General features: G+C 53.5%; 1 protein-coding gene across 1 annotated transcript in view; it reads right to left on the bottom strand.

The window, feature by feature from the left end:
* CTSF (cathepsin F) overlaps window positions 1–3,809 on the bottom strand; it is a 5,328-nt gene extending 1,519 nt beyond the window's left edge. The window contains exons 1-9 of the mRNA XM_042781536.1: window positions 3,621–3,809; window positions 3,360–3,458; window positions 3,020–3,104; window positions 2,871–2,929; window positions 2,684–2,759; window positions 2,028–2,141; window positions 1,755–1,900; window positions 597–693; window positions 439–519 (exon numbers count right to left, since the gene is read on the bottom strand). Coding sequence (XP_042637470.1) covers window positions 439–519; window positions 597–693; window positions 1,755–1,900; window positions 2,028–2,141; window positions 2,684–2,759; window positions 2,871–2,929; window positions 3,020–3,104; window positions 3,360–3,458; window positions 3,621–3,809 — 946 coding nt within the window. The remainder of the gene's footprint in view (window positions 1–438; window positions 520–596; window positions 694–1,754; window positions 1,901–2,027; window positions 2,142–2,683; window positions 2,760–2,870; window positions 2,930–3,019; window positions 3,105–3,359; window positions 3,459–3,620) is intronic.
* Window positions 3,810–9,912: the final 6,103 nt, after the last annotated feature.

Raw genomic sequence — 9,912 nt, 5'->3', positions numbered from 1 at the left:
CAGGGTTCCCGTGGCTCTTGACCTTGGCTTGCTTGTCCCTGATTGTTCTCACTCCTAACCCAGCCCCAACCCTTGCCAGGCCCCCCTAAGCCCTCTGCACAACCAAGCTCTCCCCAGGGCTGAGGTGGGTTGGCTCCTTGGTGTCATAGCATTATGCAAAACAGACCTCCAGGCAGAGGAAACACTAAGAGCCCCTGCTTTGTGGCAAAAACTTCCCACGTATTCCCTCACTTGATACTCAAGGCACTCCTACCAGGGAGACACGCTCAGCCCCATCTCACTGATGGGGATACTGAGGTTCTGAGGGGGAGGATGTGCCAGTGGGAGTCAGCACGCACACCTGAACCCAGCTCTGTGTGACTCCCAAGCGCACATCTCTCTCCCTCAAACTGACTTCCTGCTCCAATCACCCCCTCACCCAACCCCGTCAGTGCCTACCCAGAGTCTTTATGGCTGCATAGGCGTTGGAGGGCATGCCGCCCATGCAGGCCTTGTCCACCTTGTCACAGTCCAAGAGCTCTAGGAGACAGAAGGCTGGTCCCGAGGAGCCCTGTGGAAGGGCTGGGCTGGGGATGGGGGAGCAGCGGGATGCTCACCCTGTTCAGAGAGGGAGAGCAGGGCCCCCTGGTTCAGGAACCACTGGCCTTCCACGTTGCCAGTCACTGAGAAGGCCCAGCAGGACCCACACATGCCCTGCGAGAGACAGAAGAGATGGGGCTCGGCCCTCCCCAGCCTCAGCGCCTCCTTCCTTCCATCTACCCTCACCCTAGGACTGACCTAGTACTTTTGTTTTTTAATTAATTAATTAATTGATTTTTATTGTGATTTGGGTGAAAATTTACAGAGCAAATTCACTTTCCATACAGCAGTTCACACTTTGTTTCATGACATTGACCACAATTTACCCCAATGCAACAGCCCCCCTCTCACTTCCTCCCCATAGTTACCTCTTCCTTGTGTCCATCTCTCCATGCCCTCCTGCCCCCTGAGCTGTCTCCCAGTGCACAAGCAGCCCTTCTTTCTCCCATGATTATTTTCTCCAAGGAGTGTTATCTACCTCAGTAAATGTTCAACTCATATGCCTGTCTTTTGTTTGGCTGGAAGCCACAGATGTGGGTTCAATTCCAGACCTGAAGGGCAGCTAGGGGCCATAGTCTCAGTGGTTCTGCCAGGCTCTATTGGACCAGCAAACCTGCCCCCCCCGCCTTTTTTTTTTCTCCCAATGATTTTGAGTTTTGTCCACATTGTTCTCCCTCTCTATCCAGGATCTCCTAGATAGATCCCCTTCCAAGTGGTTGACATTGGGAGCCGGGCACCATCTAGTTCTTCTGGTCTCATAGTCTTGTATAGGCTGCAGATTGGATGGTGTACCAGTCACTAGGACTGATTGTATCCATGAATTTTTGGTTTTCTTCATTCTTCTTTGCTCTGGACGATGAAAGACCCATCGCTGCATCTAGATGGCAGCTTGCTAGCTTTTAAGATCCCAGTTGCTACTTGCCAAAGTACGAGGTGGAACCATGTTTTGTGTAATATGTTATGCCAATTGAGCTTGATGTTCCCTGCGACTATGGTCCCGAGCCCACAGGTTCAACTACTCAGTCCCTCTGGGTAGCTGGCTGTGACCAAGCAGTGACCACAACCTTGCCCCTTGTCAGCTCTGCTATACACCTGAGAATTCAGATCATACACATAAACTTATAGGACCATTGTCTGCCAACCCTATACATGTTCTTGGGTACACTAGGACTGACCTGGTTCTTGACTTTGGTGACAGCTCCCTTTGTCCTCCAGTCCCATTCAGGTGGCATGGGGTCCTTGGGGGCTTTGGCTGGGCGCATCCTCTTTCCAGGACCCTCTCTCAGGAGGGGGTTCAGGTAGATGGTACGGAACTCCTCCTCTGTGGACAAAGGCAGGCAGGAGAGTGTGTGAGTGTCAGGGAATTCTTCTAAGCCAGCCTGACCAGAGGCCTTGAGAGCAGGCCCTGTCTCTTCCAGGTCCAGGCGGGTTCTGGCCGCCACCCCTACCTGTCAGGTCACTGAACTTGGTAACCCCATACTGAGCTGTGCCAAGGTCCAAGGCCTGGATCTTCTGTGCTCGAATCATGTTATTGGCAAAGACTGACATGCGCCACTTGGTTTCTGGGGACAAAGAGCGTGAAAGGAAGGAGCTGGGAACCCAGGAAGATCAAAATAGGAGACAGGGGTTTCCCTGGGGATCATGTGGGCTCTGAATCAGACCAGAAGCTCTTTTCAGGAAGGACAGAACCCTGGGGCGGGGGTGAGGGCTAGACCTGCAAGTGATGATGTAGTGGGAGGTGTGGGCAACTTTTGGGGCCATGAAAGCCGTAACCCAGATGGGAGCCAATAGGTGTCATCCGACAGGTGGGCATGGGCAAAAGCCAAGGGGCCAGGAGTGCAGGATCTCCAGAAAGAAAAGCTAGCCTCTGCCCCATCCCACTCTGCCCAGGATGAAGGCTCATGGATGGCTTCTGGCCTAGAAGGTCATGGGAGAAGAGGCCAGATGGCTGGGGTACCTCCTGATCCTGGGAAGCTGGAGAAGGACTCAGGGACTTAGGGGTACACTCTCTCACATGTCCTTCCCCTCCACCAATACCAAAGTGCTAAGTTGAGGAGAAGGCCCCATCTGACCATGACAGGTACAGCCAAGGCTGGGTCCTCACCCTCCTTCGACTCGTAAGTTCGGTTGTAGGTAGTGACAAAATTCTTGAAGATTGAGACCATCTTCACCGAAAAGTCCTGGAAAAGCCGAAGGGTCTTTAGGAGCCCTGTCAGCCTGACCAGGGAGCCCCCTCCAAGGTGAGGAGAGAGGAAGATGAGGCAGCTCCCAGACAGACAGGGACTCCTCACCTGGGGCAGCGGATCCCTGTTCAGTAGTGGAAGGACGGAACTCAGGGTCTCGTTTGTGTCTGCATGGGGGTGGAACAGAGAGGAATGGAGGCTGGGCCTGAGGAAGGCCTGGTCTGGGCTATGTCAACCACCTGGGGCTGCCCCAGCACCTGCAACCTTGGTATCCACCGGGCCACAGTCCCGTCTCAGCAGCATGTGTTTGCCTAGTTCATTCAGGATCTCAAAGCTGCACAGCTGCAGAGAGAGGAGGTAGCCAGTCAGGGGGGCTGAGGACTGGGGCTGGCTAAGGTGAAGATGGGGACCCCTCCCACGAGGACCAGCGCCAGGGCACGCACCTCCAGCGCGGAGAATGGGCCCGGCCTGCCCCGGACATCCACCCTCCCTCTCTCGGGGCAGCCTCTCAGCCTCGGCCCTGGGGCCTGGAAACAAACTCTTCCAGGGAGGCCTGACTCGGCCTGGGACGAGGAATCGCCCGAGCCCAGCACTCACCAGCGTCTTCTTGGACAGAGGCAGCTGGCACACCGTGGGGTCGTTGCAGGGCGGCTCCTCCAGGGTCGCTTCCAGGGAGTACAGCGACCCCCGGCCCTCCTGGATAGCAGGGTGGGTAAGGCGGGCACGGCGGGCCCCGATTTACCGGTCCCCAGCTCCACCCTGGCCCCTTTCTCCTCCCCAGTTATCTCGAAGGCGCCCCTGGTTCCCCGCATCCAGCCCCATCTTGGGACCCCGGAGGCCCGCCCTGGCGCGTCTCACCCGGCGGACGCGACCGCGGACGGCTCCCAGCGCGGCCCGCATCCCCGGAGCCCGGCCGCGGTTGTACATCCTCAGGGCGAAGCGGGCCGGCTTCAGCAGCTCCGGGGACGGCGGCTCCCAGGCCGGCGCGGGGGCGGCGGCGGCGCCCAGGAGCAGCCCCAGCGACAGCAGCTGCAGCCAGGATGCCATTGCTAGGGCCGAGCGGCGACCAGGACGCACGCACCGACGGGCACGCAGCCCAACCGACCGGGCGGGGCGCCCCGCGCGGCCTGTGTCAGTCCCTCGGCCAATGGGCGCCGGCCTGGGACGCCTGCGCGCTCGTATGTTGACTAGTGGCACGTGGGGCGAGGCACGTGGGGCTCGCCGGCTGGCATCCCCTCCCCCCCTTATTCTCTGGGGACCGCCGAGGAGGCAGGGCTGCTCTGCAGCTTCGTGCACCTCCACTCTGCAGACCCGAGGTTCGAGACCCCACCTTGAGGTGATCCTTTTATGTCTTGGAGCTGCCCTTTGGGGAGGATACAGGGCGTTGGCCTGAGAATTAAAATAATTAATGTTTATTGTAGGCTTATTATATGTGCGGCGCTCTGGTGGCCTAGTGCTTAAGGCATTTGACTACAAACCACCACCAGCCACTCCTCCAAGGAACACTGGGCAATCTACTCCATAGAGATGTTGTTGGTGGTTGTTATGTGCCGTGGAGTCAGAAACCCAGGCAGTATCACTGTGGAAGTAGATTGGCCCATCTTCCTTCCGAGGAGTGGCTGGTGGGTTTGAACCGCCAGCCTTCTGGTTAGAAGTCAAGTGCCTTAGGCACTACGCTAACAGAGCTCCCATACCGCCTAGGAAACCCAAGGAGGGGTGGCTATGAGTCGGGAACAACTCGAGGGCCGTGAGTTTGCGTTTTTCTTTTGTAATACCTTAGATATTACCTGCCAGCACCAACACTAACCCCAATCCACTGGCGAGTTGATTGCAACTAATAGCGACCCTGTAGGACAAAGTAAAACTGCCCCATAGTGTTTCCAAGGCTGTCATCTTTAGGAAAGCAGACTGCATCTTTCTCCCGCCGAGCAGCTGGTGAGTTGGAATGTGGACCTTTCGATTAGCGCCCAGCACTTTAACCACTGCGCCACCAGGGCGCTTTTCATTTCCTGCCATCTCGCTTTGATCGTTTTGTAGCCATCCGGTGAAGAACATGTTATTATCCCCATTTCAGAGTTGAGGAAATTGAGGCTTAAGAGAGATGAAGTGACTTGCAGCCAGCTGATCGCAGGAGCACTGGCCTTGAATTCAAGCACATTGCTCTAGAACCACGGTTCGCAGCCCAATCACCATTTCCCCGCCCCAGTTCTCATCCGCGACGTGGTGGATAATAGTCCCCATGTTGGCAGCGCCTGGGGCTGCTGTGAGGCTCGAAGCCATCAGGCAAGCGTTTGGTGACCCCCGGGAATTTGCACAGCGCTGGGCCTTTGCTTATGTTCTCTGGAGCAGAGGGCGTCCCAGAGATGATTGGCAGGCGCTGCGTTCTCTGGGCTGTTTAGCAGAGAGACAGGAAAGAATTTTACAGCAAGGTGTTCCCAGCTGGGAGATTGGGGGAAATCACAGAGGAGGGCCGGGGGTTAGTCTGAACTTGGAGGGTTCTTGTCTTCTGTCCTTGAATTGATTCTGAGTCACAGCGACCCCATGTGTGTCAGGGTAGAACTCGGCTCCAAGGGGTTTTCCGTTTCTGGTTTTTCAGCAGTGGAGTTCCCGAACTTTCTTCCAAGCTGTCTGTAGACTTGAACCTCCAGCTTTCCGGTTAGCAACTGAGTAACCGTTTGCACTACCAGGAGCTCCCCTGACACACTTAGGATCTGGTTAGTAAACGTTTGACGGATGACTGAGCCTCTCAGCATGCCCTGGAGTGGGTGTGACCTTACCCAAGGGCTGTTCAGCTTGGAGCTTTGCTTCCTAAAGGGGAGGGCCCTTCCTGCCTGAGGAGTCTCAGGAAATGCCTGTCATCCTTGACGTAGGACCCCCTAAGTGTGTCCACGAAAGGCCACCATGCCTGCTCCTGAAAAGTCTGAAGCAGAATCAAGTACCAACAGGGATTCCTGAGGCCCTAGCAGATGAGGGTCTCCAGAGACCCACATGGTGACGTTGCCTTTGGCCTTTGTGGGAAACAGTGTCTTCCCTTAACTTTGTTTCCAGGGCACGGGGGCCACCTGACCGGTGCCTGGGGAAGAGAGTGGCTGATCTTCTTGCTGGAGTGAGGCCAGGGAGCAGAGTTATCATTAACGGAGTGAGGAGGAGGGATACTTTGTAAGCCTCATGCGTTACTGGTATAACTCTCACAACAACTGTGCAAGTGAGGCATCGTAAATGGGGACCCTGAAGCTGGGCGTGCTACCATTCAGAAGCTAAGCTGGAAAGAGAGGCAGCCGGGGAGAATGGTCATGGGGAGGGGCATGAAACTGAGAGGGTCATTTCAAGAAAGCAGGAGATGGGGCGTATTTCAAGAAAGAGGACTTGGCTGGCTGTGTTGAATGCTGCCCAAAAGTAAGATGAGGAGAGCTTTGGGCCGAGTGAGCTTTGGGCTGAGTGAGCTCTGGGCTGAACAACATGGAGATCATTGGGGATCATGTTAAGTGACATTAAATATGTTCATCACTAATAGGTGTTCCCAATTTTCCATCAAAATGTGTTGTTTTAAGTGACTAATTCTGTGGTAACTTAGAGTGCAGCAACAGAAAACTAATCCACTCTCCCCTCCTCAGAGGGTCCCCAGCTGACGCCAACACTTATGCGCCCACCATTAACAGTACTCTTCGGGAAGTGCTGTGTGTTGAGAGAATGTGAGCCACGTGGAGGGGTGACTGGAGACGGTTCCAGACGGTTCCTCCTGGAGGAAACGTGGAGCAATGGGATGATAAGGGGAGACTTGGGGGAGCAAAGAGCTTGCGAAGGTGTTGGTGTCGCGGAGTCCATTCTGACTCACGTTGCCCCGTGTGTGTTAGAGAGAGCTGCTCCCTAAGGTTTTCAAGGCTGGTTTTTCAGAAGCAGATTGCCAGACTTTTCTTCCGAGGCGCCTCTTGTTGTTGTTTTGTTTGTTGTTATGTGCCATCGAGTTGGCCCTGACTCATAGCGACCCCTCCTTGGGTTTCTGAGGCAGTATCACTACAGAAGTAGCTTGCCCAACCTTCCTTCCGAGGAGTGGCTGGTGGGTTTGAACTGCCAGCCTTCTGGTTAGCAGTCAAATGCCTTAGGCACTGTTCAAACCACCTTTCAGCTCCTGCTGGAACACATAACCATTGTGCCACCCAGGGACCCTCTGAGGAGGGGGCGGGGTCAGTTATCTGTTGCTGTGTTGAAAGTTACCACAAAATTAGTGACTTAAGACAATATATGTTACTGGGAAGAGGTAACTATGGGGAGGAAGTGGGAGGGGAGCTGTTGCATTGTAAACTGTGGTCAATGACATGAGACAAAGTATATGTGAACTGCTATATGGAAAGTGAATTCGCTCTGTAAATCTTCACCCAAATCACAATAAATTAAAAAAAAAAAAAAAAGAAGTGAGACGGCGAGAGTGCGGCTCACTTACTCCAGGCATGTTATCAGGGGAGACCAACAGCTAGAAAGGGACGTCACGGTTGATGAAGCAGACGGCCCACAAAAACGAGGGAAAGCTCAGGAAGAGGGACTGCACCGCAGCCACGCAGCAGACCGAACACGCCAACGGTCCCAAAGACGGAGCAGGACCGGGGAACGTTCTGTTCTGTTATCAATACACGAGGTCATCAGGAACGAGAGCCAACCCTGTGTCACCCACCACCATCAACAACACAAAGATGTCAGTAAGAAGGGAGAGTGTGGGCACAGGGGTACATGGGAACTCTCTGTACTTTCTGGGCAATTTTTCTGTAAACCTAATTGCTCTATAAAAGTGTATTTTGAAAATAAAAAGATTATTCCCAATGCCAGCAAAAACCTGGGGAAACGTGTACCCATGGAGACGAGTGTATGATACAGCCTTTCTGGAAATCAATTTCTAAGTGATAAGAGTGACACACATATTTATACCCTTTGATGCAGCAAACATGAGAATGTATTCTAAAGAAATAATTCAAAGGACAACAAATATAGCTGAGAGAATGAAAAAAGCCCATGGAGAGGGTCATTGCGGTGTTACTGAGAACCTTAAGGAGATACCTGGCAGAGCTGTGGTGACAGTCACAAGGGAACACATTTGAGAATGAGGTCACAGAAAATCCAATGAGGAAGCAGCCATTAAACATGACAATTAGGAAGACTGTGTGTGAGGAACATGGAGAACACTGAGGATAGAAGACAAAGTGAAGAAAGAGATACTAGAGGGTATCTCAGTGACGTTATCGTTGTTAGGGTCCCTCGGGATGATCCCCACTCGTAGCGACCGCGTGTGACAGGACAGAACGGCCCCACAGCATTCTCCAGCCTGTGATCTGCCCAGGACACTGCTAGGGCTTTTCTCCTGCACAGCTGCGGGGTGGGCTCGAACCACCAGCCTTCCGGTTAGCAGCCAAGCTCTTAACTGTTTCTCCACCAGGGCTCCCTTCTATGATGTTATAAATATGAAAACACGTGTGTGCATATGTGTGAGGATGGAAACATGAAATCAAAACAAGTATGGTTGCCGTAAAAAAAAAAAAAAGACAATATATGTTTTGATGGAAAATTTGAGAACACAAGGGTGATGGCTAAACAACATGATAAGTGTAGTTAGTACTGACCAGTACACGTGACGAGTGTGGAAATGTCAAATGTTTTGTTACATGGGTATTTACCACAATAAAGGGTCAAGAGCTGGGGCACAGGTCAGCTGGGTCCTCTCCAAGGCAGCAGTCAAGGTCGTGGTCAGGGCTGTGGTCTCATCGGAGGCTTGCCTGGGGAGGGATCAGCTTCCTGGCCCACGTGGATGTTGGCAGCATCCAGTTCCCTGTGGACTTCCAGACGGAGGGGGTCAGTTTCTTGTTGGCTGTTGGCCAAGGTCCCCCTCAGTTCCTTGCCCCTTGGGCCTTCCCTGCATGACCACTTGCTTCTTGGAAGCCAAAGAGGGAGAGAAAGGGATGTTGCAGCCTTTTTTCCTTCTGTTGTTTTCTGTCTCTAGGTTTCTTGTTTGGTGGAGTTTACAGAGCAAACTGGTTTTCCATTTAACAATTCACAGACATTTTGTTTTGTCATTGGTTGCAATGCCCACAATGTAACAGCACATTTCCTACTTTGTCCCTGTGTTTGCTGTTTCCCTTGGGTCTTCCTTCCTGTCCTTTCCTTCCTACTGAACTCTATCCCGGGGCAAGTGCTGCCCTCTGTCCGATATGGTTGCTTGCTCGAAGGAGTGCAGACCTCCCCGCTGGTTACTGACCATGTCATAGGCATGCCTCCTGTTGGGCTCAAAGTTGAGCCACGGGGCTTTGTTCAGTTTCAGGCCTGAAGTGGGAATGTTGCAATCTTACATAACCACCCAGTCATGATCACATCCGTCCATCACCTTTGCCGTTTGTTTTCTATCGGTTAGAAGTAAGTCACAGGTCCCGCCCACATTCTAGGGAAGGGGATTACACAGAGTAAGGTGGGGACTGTGGGGCCACAGGTGTTCCCCAGGGGAGTGTCCAACACCTGGGAATAGTAACCACAGTGGCTGACATTTACTGAGCACTTCCGACGTGACCGGCTCTCAGCACGTACCTGTGGGAGCCACTGAACCCCACACCGGCCCTGTGAGATAGGCCTGACCCACAGGCATCAAATGAAAGCAGAGAGAGGGTTATAACTTGCCCACGTGGCAGAGACGGACGCCAGGGAAGCAGAGTTGATACAGATTCTGTTTCTCCCACCAGCCTCCGCAGACTCCCAGGGTACGTGGAAGTGTGCCGCTAACTCAGCACTGTCCCTCCAGGCCCGTTTGCTGGACTAAATAGATGCGTCACAGGGCGGCGGCGGCAGTGGCGGCGGCGGGGGAGGGTGGTTGACACGTTCCTGGTTTCTGCTGGGCCAGGAGCTTGGAATAGGGGGTGCTTCTTACGAACACTTATGTTTGAAAAGTATGCCCTTGCACGTTGATTTCTGCACTGGGGTCATGTTTGTTTTTAATGATTTTTTTAGAACATATTTGAATATTCGGCCTGGCGTGCAGAGCGTTGATTGCAGCACTGCCTCGAAGACCAGCGTTTTCAGTGAAACGGCAGTGGCTTGTGGCTCTTCCGCTCTTCCCGGGTGAGAGGCTGACTTCATGCTCCTCTGCCACAGGCTGCAGAGGGTCTGTGTCATGTAT

This window comes from Orycteropus afer, unplaced genomic scaffold (assembly GCF_000298275.1).
Source record: "Orycteropus afer afer isolate SDZICR_OR568_19922 unplaced genomic scaffold, OryAfe1.0 scaffold00130, whole genome shotgun sequence".
Taxonomy (NCBI): domain Eukaryota; kingdom Metazoa; phylum Chordata; class Mammalia; order Tubulidentata; family Orycteropodidae; genus Orycteropus; species Orycteropus afer.
The sequence above is the reverse complement of the archived record's forward strand: the minus strand, read 5'-3'. Positions and strand labels throughout refer to the sequence as shown.